The sequence below is a fragment of the Asparagus officinalis genome, chromosome 8 (genome assembly GCF_001876935.1).
Source record: "Asparagus officinalis chromosome 8, Aspof.V1, whole genome shotgun sequence".
NCBI classification, from domain to species: Eukaryota; Viridiplantae; Streptophyta; class Magnoliopsida; order Asparagales; family Asparagaceae; genus Asparagus; species Asparagus officinalis.
In genome coordinates, this window is record NC_033801.1 from 31,737,410 (window position 1) to 31,749,655 (window position 12,246).

General features: G+C 39.2%; 1 protein-coding gene across 1 annotated transcript; it reads right to left on the bottom strand.

Annotated features, from left to right (window-relative positions):
• On the bottom strand, positions 8,401–10,537 carry LOC109821088. The gene is made up of 4 exons (XM_020387282.1): positions 10,310–10,537; positions 9,929–10,167; positions 9,180–9,613; positions 8,401–8,636 (listed from the first exon to the last, which is right to left on the bottom strand). The coding sequence occupies exons 1-4, from the start codon at positions 10,535–10,537 to the stop codon at positions 8,401–8,403; spliced, it is 1,137 nt and encodes a 378-aa protein (XP_020242871.1).

A 12,246-nucleotide genomic window follows, 5' to 3' on the forward strand; every position in this document is an offset into this window, starting at 1 on the left:
AAAAACTCTCCGATTTATTCTAGAGTTATAATACCTCAACACAAGCCCTAAAGAGAGGAGATAGCCCTCGGATGTACCTCATGTGAGGAAAGTAAATAGGTATTGGGTGATGCTGAAGGAAGGAGATAGATCACAAGTATTGATTATAGAACCCTCAACCAAAAGAGAATTAAAGTTAATTTCTTTATCATTGCAATCAATGAATTTATTGTTTTGATTACCCCTCGAGCTTTTAATTTGACTAGTATAGTATACGTGCGTTATACATAGGCACACTTGTTTTATATTCTAAAATAAATTAGAGCATTTTGAAATAAAAGCTTTGAGTATTTTCATTAAGGGGTTTTCAATGTTAGTCCCTTACATCTTTCATATTTTGAAATTAGTCCCTTATATAATAAAAAATGATATTAGATCCCTTGATTATTAAGATATTATTAAATTATCCCTCAAAGCATTGAAATTGCTATTAACCCTCCGTCCCCACCCCCCACCCCCCACCCCCAACCCCAAACCCCTTCAAATATTAAGTGATTTTTTGAAATTAGTCCCTCCAATCAAGAGTAAAAGTACGAATCAAAGGGATTAGTTTGTAACACTTATGGGATATGGGGATCAAATAGCAATTTCAATGATTTTGAGTGACTAGTTTCTCTCTATTTGCTATTCTCACTTGATTTGAGGACTAATTTTAAAATAGCTTATAATGTGGTGGATTTAATAGCAATTTTAATGATTTGACGGATTAATTTAGAAAAACTTAAGAATTGAGGGATCAAAAAACAAATTTCATGATTTGAGGGAGTAATTCTAAATTTAGCATATATAAGGGACTTATTTCAAATTTTGATTGTATAAAGTTTCACATACCTAGGGGTGTGTGTTTCTGGAGGGACAGTTATGTGCCACCTAAAACATAAACAGAACCATTATCCAAACCATCCAAACCTCTACCGACGAGTGAAGGGTTGATTAAATCATCAAAGTTGGAAAAATGGTAAGGACAAAAATCTCTACAACCAATGAATTTCATGCTTTAGCTAACCTAACCAACACAATTAAATTATACCTCACACACAACGTTACCTTACCAAATTTACACGAATATAAAATTAGCACAGCAGCAACACCAATAACCAAAGCCCAAAAGTTAAACTAAAATTATAGATAAATACACTTGTAAACAAATACATGCACTAATAGCTACAGAGGCTTAGCAAATGTTCCTATCATTCTATATCCACCAAATATTGCTGCAAAAGACTTTTAGGATGATACGTCCTGTTGGAACAATCAACGACAAATCAAATAGAAGCATAATATATACGAGGAGAGATTTAATGGGAGAAGCAAATTAAAAAGTTGTTTTTAACTCTTGGTTACTGTAGCTACAGTACCCAGCCACTGTCTTTTTCTCCCTTTTTTTTTCTCTTTTTCTCTTAGGGAGAAGGATGCATGAATGCCTATTTAAAGGCTTTCCAAAGTGTTTCATAAAAGAATTCTAGTATGACTAAAATTCCTAGAAATAACTAACTCAAATCCTTTTAGAATTAGGACTAACTTCAACATCCCCCTTAATCCTAATTCCGTAAGGTCTTCATTCCCATCATGTGTTTCAACTTGACAAACGCTTCAAACTTCAAAGGTTTCGTGAGGATGTCGGCAACTTAATCTTCAGACTTACGATAAATCAACACGATCTCGTTCTTCTCAACATTGTCTCGTAAAAACTGATAACGAGTATGAATATGTTTGCTCCTTCCATGAGTGACTGGATTCTTTGTCAAATCGATTGTGGACTTGTTATGAACATAAATCTTTGTAGGAGCTTGAACTTGAATATGAATCTGACTTAGCACATTGTGCAACCAAATTACTTGACAAACACTCGACGCAGCTTCTACATACTCTGCTTCACAAGCTGTGAGTGCAACAATAGATTGCTTCTTCGACGACCATAAAAATATGGTGGTGCCAAAATTAAAGACATAGCTAGAAGTGTTTTTACGATCATCATGATCTCCAATCCAATCACTATCAGAATAGCCTACAATATCATAATTGTTAGATGAAGAATAAAACAAACCATGATCATAAGTCCCCTTTAGATACCACATAATTCTATTTGCAACTTGTAGATGAGATTGGCGAGGGGGCTCCAAATATTTACTGATTAGACCAATTCCATAGGCTATATCTAGCCTCGTACATGTGAGATATCTTGAACTCCCAACAAATTGCTTGAAATAAGTAGGATCAACTTGTCCACCATCACATTCTCGAGATAATTTAGCACCAACCTCCACAGTATTGCAATCAAACATCTGAAACATCTTCAACAACTCTGCACAATACCTCCTTTGACATATGAAAATCTCATCATCTCCTTGAACTACTTCAATGTCGAGAAAATAAGACATCAAGCCAAGATCAGAGTTGTTTATCTTCACATATAAGGCATGCTTGGAGGGACACTTCTGAAATCCACTTTCTTAAAAGAAAGAATCAATTTTTTTGTTCCATGCTCGCGACGCCTGCTTCAGCTCGTACAAGGCTTTTTTTAACTTGTATACTTTATGATCGCACCCTTTCTTCACAAATCCAGGTGGCTGCTTCACAAAAACTTCTTCTTCAAGTGACTCATTAAGAAAAGCTGACTTCATGTCCATCTGATAAATATTCCAATGCTTCTATGCAGCCAAGAAAATTATTAGTCTAATAGTTTTAATTCTAGAAACAGGAGAAAATACCTCTTGGTAATCATAACTAGGCCTTTGCCCGTAGCCTTTCGCCACTAATCTTGCTTTATGCCGCTCAACCTCGCTGTTCGCTTTAATCTTTGTTTTAAAAACCCACTTCACATCGATTGCTTTATGTCCTTGTGGGATATTAGTAAGGGTTGTGCACAACAAAAATTTAATTTGAAAGTACCTCTGGTGCTCGACAAGAGGTAGATCTGATGAGAGGAAGAGTGTATATCCCACTTTGTTAAGATATATTATTTTCGATTCTTGTTTTCTTTGTAAAACAGGGATTTACTCCTCCAAATTGCCTCCAAATTTCGGTAGCACCTTTGGTCCACTCCTTTGCACGTTATACTCCTCCAAATAGCCCAAGTGTAGCCCAAGCTCTGATACCACTTGTTATACGTAACAGAAATTTTGGCAGCACCTCTGGTGCTCGATAAGAGAGTAGATCTTAACTAAATCTTTGTTTCATAAAAGAAACAAGAACCGAAAGTGATATATCTCAACAAAGTAGGATATGCACTCTTCCTCTCATCAGTTCTAAGACTGACTTGTCGAGGGAACCTAAACTCTCTATTACAAATCACATCACGAACAATCAATTTTAACGTGGTTTGTCAAGTTGTCAACATCCACGGGGTAAGGAGGGGGGAGATCTACTATTAGAGAAAGAGAATACAAATAGGTTTATAATCACACAAATTAAACCCTCAAACTAACTCTTAAATCTCTCACAAATATCTCACTCAAAAGGATGCTCAATCTCCTTCTCAAAATCGGCGGCTCAAGTCTTCGCTGCTGCTTTTCTTTTGCACGCCACCACTTGCACCAAAACCCTCTGCAGCAATGAAGTCCCTCCTTTGCACGTTCTTGCACACCACCTAACCCTAGGAAAAACTAGGTATTTATAGGCTTGAAAAAACGCGTAAAGAGATCGTGGGAAAACACGTAAAACACGTCTCATGATGCGTTCCCGCATTGTAAAACCGCGTGGGGAGATAAAGGAAAACACGTCTCGTGGATAACAACTAGCGGTTAAAAACCGCATAGACAACAAATGTGTTCAAAACACGTTGTACGTGGGTGGGCCCCACGTGTTCACAATTCTCCACCTCGACAAAGTTTCTACCAAAACTGAGCCGACACCAACCAAAATAAATACCTCACTTATTACGTCTAGTACGAAGTGAAACGATTCACGACAACGGACTCAATCTATAACAAGTCAAGACCCAAATGAGAATGCAAACACTCTCCAAATGTCGGTATCAACTCACCAAATCGGCTGCATCATAAAGACTACCTACGTATCCTCTTGCCCAAGGAATTAAGTTTTCATATAGTTCACCCAAATGATCTCCAAAGACCCTCAATCCAGTAGAAGAGTTCTCAACCCTTCTCCAATATCATCAACTCTGTGGCTGATAGCACCTCCAATGGCCTCAAAGTGTAACGAATCAAACACCTCCATCTGAGGCGAACCAACGGCCATATCCAAATCCAAACTATGTCCACCAGCTGCACTCGAATCAACCAACTCATCATCTACATCCAAATCAACATGATCTCCAAGTTGTGTCACTTTAGTTGAAATCTCAAACGATGTAGTATGATGTGAAGTATGTGAAGTAATCTTAACCTAACATGGAGTAGCATCACTCTCCACCTGCTGTGATATCTCTATGATCTGTCCAAAACTCTCCACCTGCTGAGAGTCAATAGGCTCCCTCATTGAACCCTCATCCAATGTGACATTACCAGACTAAATATCCAATTAAGTTTTGCCTCCAATCACAACAGTTGACAACTCTTTAATAGGATAATCTAAATATGTCGAAGCCTCAGTCTAGAAACTCTTCTGTAGATTATTACTTGATAACAAACACCGATCCTCCTCCAGCAAGGCACGGTTCTCTAAATTTACCATCCTATCTAGTTGTCCTAAGATTTTCTTTCCAACGAAGTGTCTCAAAATGTCGTGATCTCGGCTCCAATACAGAAACACGTCCATCTTGTACCTCCCACCAAAATCAGAATGAAGTATCTTCACCTTTCTATCTATCACACACTTCTTCAATCTGTTGGAGACTACTAGGATTTTATCCAAAGAGGATTTGATTGTAACCCAAACACACCTAGAACATCCACCAACAAAGAAAACCAAACATCTATTTCTCCTAATGATGTCTCCTTTGAAGGCCCCCAAATATCCATGTGAACCCTATCTGAAAGACCCTCTATGCAGTGAATAGAGGTTCTAAACTTCATACCGGTCTTCTTTTTCACACTAAAGTGTTCACTGGATTTCAAATTGTAGGTCGATGCACCCATCTCCAAATCAATACTGGAACGACAAAGCCCCAAATATTACCGCAGTCTAGTCGAATCAATAGAAGTCGCCAACTCTCCACCTGTCACTGTATCTCCAATTAAATAGTACATATTATTCCTCCTGACGCCCTTCATCATAATCAAAAAGTCTTCCACAATCTCGAGAACCATGTCCTCAACACGAACCTTCAGACCCTCTCTAACCAAAGCTCCAATTGAGATCAAGTTCTCCTCAAGGAAGGAATATATCTCACATCATATAACTTCCTAACAGTCCCGTCAAATATCTTGATGTGAATTCTTCCTATCCTAATGATCTGACATGCACGGTTATCTCCCATGTACACCACACCATTATCCAACTTCACAAGACTGGAGAACTATTCCCTTCTAGGGCACACATGATAGGTCGTACCACTATCCAATATCCACTCAGATTCCTCCGAATAGCTACCTGTAGGATTGATAGAAAGTGAATAAATAGAAGTATTAAAAATATTATCATCCGATATAACTAGGGGTGCTAAACCGTATCCATATCCAATGAAATATCCATAACCGTATCCGTTAGGATACGAATATGGTTACTCAAATCTATAACCGATAGGATTTGGTTATGCATATGGTTTTGTAGTGAAGTATTTGTATCTGTATCCGAAATATCCGAATACATATTAGTAATACTCTTACGATAGTTTTGATTCTTAGATTATGAATTTGTGGTTAATTTTGATGATCAAGATATCTAATCTTAATTTTTTAGTTATAATGGACATATTAACGAACTCTTTTGTATCTCATGAACTATGTTTTTCTCAATACTGTCTAGTTTTCTCATATTCGTTTTGCATCCACATGCATATCCACTTATATATCTGCATGTATATCTGTAACCGTATCCGATTTTAGCGGATATGGTTATAAAATTTTCTTATCGAGATATATTCGCATCCGTATCCGTATCCGAGATGGGTAAGCGGATATGAATGTGGTAAGTATCATATCTGAGCCGTATCCGGATCGAATGCACCCCTAGATATAACGATGTTTGCTTCTGATGATGGTTGCTTTCCTTTTCTCTTCTCCTTATTCTCCATTCATTCGTCAAGCTTTGGACAATCTTTCTTCTAATGATCAGTCTCCTTGCACCAAGCATACTGATCTTTCCCAACTGTAGGATGTCCTACTCTAGACTGTGACTTCTAATTCTTTTGGTTTGGATTCTTCCCTCTTACGATCAATGCCTCCGCTACTGGCTCAACTGAAGCCTCCTTATCTTTCTTTTGAAGCTGATAGTTCACAAGTGCAGTGATGACCTCACTATACGAAAGGGACGCATCCTATTAATTTGGGTAAGAACAAAGGTCTCATATTCCTCATTAGGCAAGGAACTCAATAATAACAATGATTTGTCCTCATCCTCGATCATAGCATCCACATTCGTCAAATCCGTAAGAAGCTTCGTGTAGTGGTTCATGTGATCACTAATGGAGGTTCTCTTTTTCAATTGGAAGTGATAAACCCTCATTTTCAAATGCAAGCGATTTTTCATACTCTTGGTCAAATACTTGCTCTCAAGAGTCTCCCAAATCTTCTTTGCAGAAGTCTCATTCATTACATCATACTTCAAATCTTGTGTTAAAAAAGACCTAATAACACCACATGCCGTCTGGTTCATCTTCTTCCAAATCTTCTCTTCAATAACATTTGGCTTGCCATCCAACTCCAAAGTGTCTTTTAAATTTTGCGCGTCTAGCGCATCCAAAACTTCGTATCGCCAAAATCCAAAGTTGTTCGTACCATTAAATTTCTCCACATCTATTTTCGTAGAGTGGATATTCAAACTTTGAATGATCTTTACACTAGAAGCACCACCCACTTCTTTCCTGGCCATATTCCTCAACACACCAATAACCAATGCGGAACAAACTAAATAATAGATCCAAACTTGAGAAAGATAGAGCTTTACCAAAAAAGATCCCACATTTATCACCAAACGAAGTCCTAGACGAACTTCCAAAACGATCTACTCCTCCAAATAATCCAAGCATAGCCCAAGCTCTGATACCACTTGTTGTGCATAACAAAAATTTTGGCAGCACCTCTGGTGCTCGACAAGAGAGTTGATCTCAACTAAATCTCTGTTTCTCAAAGGAAATAAGAACGAAAGTGATATATCTCAACAAAGTGGGATATACACTCTTCCTCTCATCAGTTCTAGGACTGACTTGTCGAGGGAACCAAAACCCTCTATTACAAATCATAGTACGAACAATCAGTTTTAACATGGTTTGGCAAGTTTTCTACATCCACTGGGCAATGAGGTGATATCTACCATTAGAGAAAGAGAATACAAATGGGTTTATAATCACACAAATTAAACCCTCAAACTAACTCTCAAATCTCTCACAAATATCTCCCTCAAAAGGATGCTCAATCTCCTTCTCAAAATCGATGGCTCAAGTATTTGCTGCTGCTTTTCTTTTGCATGCTGCCACTTGCACCAAAACCCTCTGCAGCAATGAAGTCCCTTCTTTGCATGTTCTTGCACGCCACCTAACCCTAGGAAAAACTAGGTATTTATAGGCTTGAAAAAACATGTAAAGAGATCATGGGAAAATGCGTAAAACATGTCTCGTAATGCGTTCCCGCGTTGTAAAACTACATGGGGAGATATGGAAAAACGCGTCTCATGGATAACAACCAAAAATTAAAAACCTCGTGGACAACAAACGTGTTCAAAACGCATTGCACGTGGGTGGGTCCCCACGTATTCACAGTAAGCTTCCACGTATCATTCTTCTCAATCTCCTTTATCTCTTCTTTCATTGCATTTATCCACTTAGAATATTGAATAGCCTCTTCAAACATAACTAGCTCACAATCTACAAATATTGCAAATTGCAATATATCTCCATCTGCATCAACATTATTATCTAGAATTACTTCATAATCTCTCAAGAGAACTGATGGTTGGCGATTTTTTATTGATCTTTCAACTTCTAATGGAACTTGCGGGGCTGGAGCTTTAGGAGCATTGGTCGGTGGTGCTTCTTCAGTTGCAACAGGGACACCGTCTTCAAGAATATCAAGGAGAGTACATCGTGAATTATTTTGTGCTTCTAGATCCCAATTCCAAGCTTCTTCTTTAGCAAACATAACATCTCTGCTTACAATCATCTTCTTTGTAGTAGGATGGTAGAGTTTGTAGCCCCCAGACTTGTAGGCAATAAAACTGTCTTCTCGCCTCTAAAATCAAGTTTCTTTCTTCTTTCTGCTGGAATATGAGCCTAAACAATGGAGCCAAACTCTTTGAAATGTCTTATTCTTGGTAACTAGTCCATGCCTCTTCAGGAGTAAGATTATCAATGCACTTTGTTGGTGACCTATTCAATAAGTATGCAGCGCATGAGATAGCTTCACCTAAAAAATAATTTGGCATACCTTTGGCCTTTAGCATGCTTCTCGCCATGTCAAGTATCGTCTGGTTTTTCCGTTCAGCGATGCTATTATGCTGAGGTGTATAGGGAAAAATAACATCACACTTTATTCCTTCTTCTGCATAATACTTATTGAATTCATTAGAAGTATATTCACTTCCTCAACCTGTTCGTAGTACCTTGATAAAGTAACTGCTTTCCTTCTCAACTGGGGCTTTAAAGCTCTTAAAATAATCAAAGACTTTAGATTTTTACTACAAAAAATAAACCCATATTTTCCTTATGAAATCATTAATAAAAGTAAGGAAGTATCGATTATTGCCATTGGATATAGTGTTCATAGGACCACAGACATCTGAATAAACGAGCTTAAGAGGCTTCTTTGCACGCCAAGTATTTTCAATACCAAAGAATGATCTATGTTGCTTTCCAAGAATACAACATTCACACAGCTAATTAAGATGATCTATCACGGGCAAGCCTCTCACCAAATTTCTTTGTGCAAGCAACTTCAGAATATGAAAGTTTAGATGTCCAAACCGAAGAAGCCACAACTAAGACTTATATTTCATAATAGCATTGAAGCAATGATAAACATCATTCTGGATGCCAACTCAAAATATGTGATTATTTGTCATAGGGGCTTTAAGGATAAATATACCTCTTTTATCAAAGATTAGGAGTTGATTATCAGAAAAGCGCGGATCATACCCCTTTTTAAGAAGTTGGCACATACTAAGTAAATTGTTCTTCATATTCAGCATATAGGATACATCGGAAATGAACTTGTGGTCTCTGTTCTTCAGCTTGATTAGAACTCGCCCTTTTCCCATCACTGGTATAGTGTTGTCATCGGCAAACTTGACTTTGGACCGCATCGACTCATCCAGGTCTACGAACAACTCTTTCTTTTTATATATATGATTAGAACACCTAGTGTCAAAAAACCATGTGTTGTAGTCTGATTCTTCACTGGCTATTGTGACCATCAATAAAGTGTGGTTTTCTTCATCATCTATTTCTTGTGCAAATCGAACTTCTTCTCCAGATTGGGAATTATCCTGGTACTTGCACTCCTTTGTATAGTGGCCATATCTGTGACATATGTAACATTGACTATTTAATTTATTAAAATTTCTTCAACCACGTCCAAAGCCTCGATATTAACCTCGATAATTTGAATTTGATTTATAATTGCTTCTCTGATTGTCATCATCTCTTTGATTGTTGTTATAATTGACACATCCTTGACTATTGCAGTATTCGCGTCCTCGATTATTATATTTCCCGTATCCTCGTCCTCTGCCACGGAAATTTCCTCCTCGCTGGTCTCTTTTGTACTGTACTCCTTTGTTATTTTTTATAAAAGCTTAACTTTGAAAAGCTTTCTCAAGGGGCTTCTCGGTTGACCTCTCGTTCATGTATTGCTCATGAACTTGTAAGGTACCTATAAACTCATCAATTGTCATCTTGAACAAATCCTTCAATTCTTCGATTGCCACCACGATATGATCAAATTTTTCCGTAAGAGATTGCAGTATCTTCTCCGCAATTGCTAAATCTACAACCTTTTCCCTGTTTATTTTTATTTGATTTGTCAAAGTAAGTACTTGAGTCATGTAATCTGCAATACTTTCAGCGGGTTCCATCTGCAAAATTTCAAATTGACGCCACAATGTTGAAGCTAACTTTTTTCACCTTCTCAACTCCATGGTACGATGTCTCCAAAGTATTCTACGCTTGCTTTGCTGTAGTTGCTCCGTCGATCTTCTAAAAAATTAAATCATTTGCTTCTTGATGGATGTAGAATAACGCCTTTCGATCCTTCTTCTTGATCTCACTGTGGGCTTTCTTCTCAGCTTCATTTGCACTATCTGCGAGATCGACAACTTCGTTCTCTACGACACCTAATGTATCTTGATATTCAAACAACACCTTCACCTGCACTCTCCACCGCTGATAATTCTTCCCATCCAATATAATAGTAGAAGGCGACGTCGTCCCGTTTAGATTGTTCATGGCTCTGATACCACTGTTGGAGCAATCAATGGCAAATCAAATAGAAATATAATATATATGATGAGAGATTTAGTGGGAGAAGCAAATAAAAAACTATTTTTAACTCTCAGTTATTGTAGCTACAGTACTCGCCCTTGTTTTTTTTTCTCCTTTTCTCTTAGGTAGAAGGATGCATAAATGATTATTTAAAGGCTTTACAAAGTGTTTCATAATAGAATTCTAGTATGACTATAAGTCCTAGAGATTAGAATTAGGATTTGTTAAAAGAGAGAGAGAGAGAGTCTTGGGATAAATTTCTCTTAGATTAAGTAAAAAATACCTCTATAGGATTACAGGAAATTCGCCTGCGAGAAGAGCTCGCACGCTCGGTTCTCTGGCACGGGCCTAAATCGCATAGACATCGCACATGCTCGATTCTAGGTTCGCCTTACGGTCGGCTCGCCAGCACGAGTTAAGATCGATCAGGATGGCGGAAGTTCGCCTTTCACTCAACTCGCCTGCCCGAGTCCAGAGTCGAATCCGCCAGCAAACCCCAAGACCGTCAGTACAGCTGGGTATCCACTACCCCACGTGCTGAGATGGACCTTCCCATCTCTCTCGACCCGAAGGGAGAGAGAGCACAGTACCCCAGGACCGTCAAACGGCCGCTCGCAGTGCGCACAGCGCGAAGGGACTGGACAGGTGTCGAGTCAACCTGAGCATTCATAAATGCGACTCACCTCGGATGTCTGAGCCAAGAGCTGGATCCGCCGGCACTCGGCAAGCTGGCTAGACCCACTCGAGTACTGTACACCTACTTCACCGCCTCTCCTGACCGGAAAGGAGAAAGCGTCGTGCTCAAAGCACGCCGGGCGGTCACGCACAGTACAAGTGATCGGACAGACACTTCATCGATCTGCGAACTCATAAATGCGGTTCATTAATGCTGGTCAAATCCACTCGGATAGCAGTCGTTCGTTGCCTCATATACAAGAATGGGCCTTCCCATCGTAGGTGTCAGGACATAGAGCACAATCCCTGGAATGACCGTTCATGGTATCGAGGAACGGCGAGACGTCTCTGAAGAGGATGTGGTCACATCCCACAATTCAAGGAGAAGTCAAGTTGTCCTTCTTCTATTTAAAAAACCCCTTCCAGCACACTGGAGGAGAGGTCGCAAAACTTGGAGAAAAAGAGTTGAGACCAAGCTGTTAGCAGATCCTTGCATTACAGCACCGCTACCTGGTTCCGAGCTCCGATCGTTGACGAACTAAGTAGACCCGAACTCTATTACCCCGAGCTTCTACTGCGAACTGAAGCTCTCCAGCAACCTCATTCAAACGGTCCAAGGGAAGCAGACTCGACCCGAGCATCGAGCGAAGCGTCCTATAGCCACCTAAAGTCCCCACACAAAACAAAGAGGGCCTTCCCTCTGCTTCTGTTGTAAACATTTGATTTGTTAGTTTGTAATAAGCTTTCTTATAAATACAAACGAAACTCCTTTCTTCGGAAGAATCAAATTTTCACCCTACAGAAGATGGCGACCACAGTGGGAGAATCCGTTCATTCAGATGAATTGGTGGTGGCGCAGTCCGACGAAGTTGCTGCAGGGACTACGGTTGAGTCCCTTGTGATCAAATTCGAGGGGTACTTACAATCGTCCTCTTCTGGCGGCAATACATCTCGCGATAACTGCATAGTCGTGCGGGTGGCCCAGCCCCAAGAGGCCG

Coding starts and splice junctions, on each gene's coding strand:
- LOC109821088 (XM_020387282.1), bottom strand. CDS start 10,537: ATGAACAATCTAAACGGGACGACGTCGCCTTCTACTATTATATTGGAT. Junction 10,168..10,309: donor TATTCTACATCCATCAAGAA/GCAAATGATTTA, acceptor GAAATTTTGCAG/ATGGAACCCGCTGAAAGTAT. Junction 8,637..9,179: donor CCTAATCTTTGATAAAAGAG/GTATATTTATCC, acceptor AGTATTATGCAG/AAGAAGGAATAAAGTGTGAT.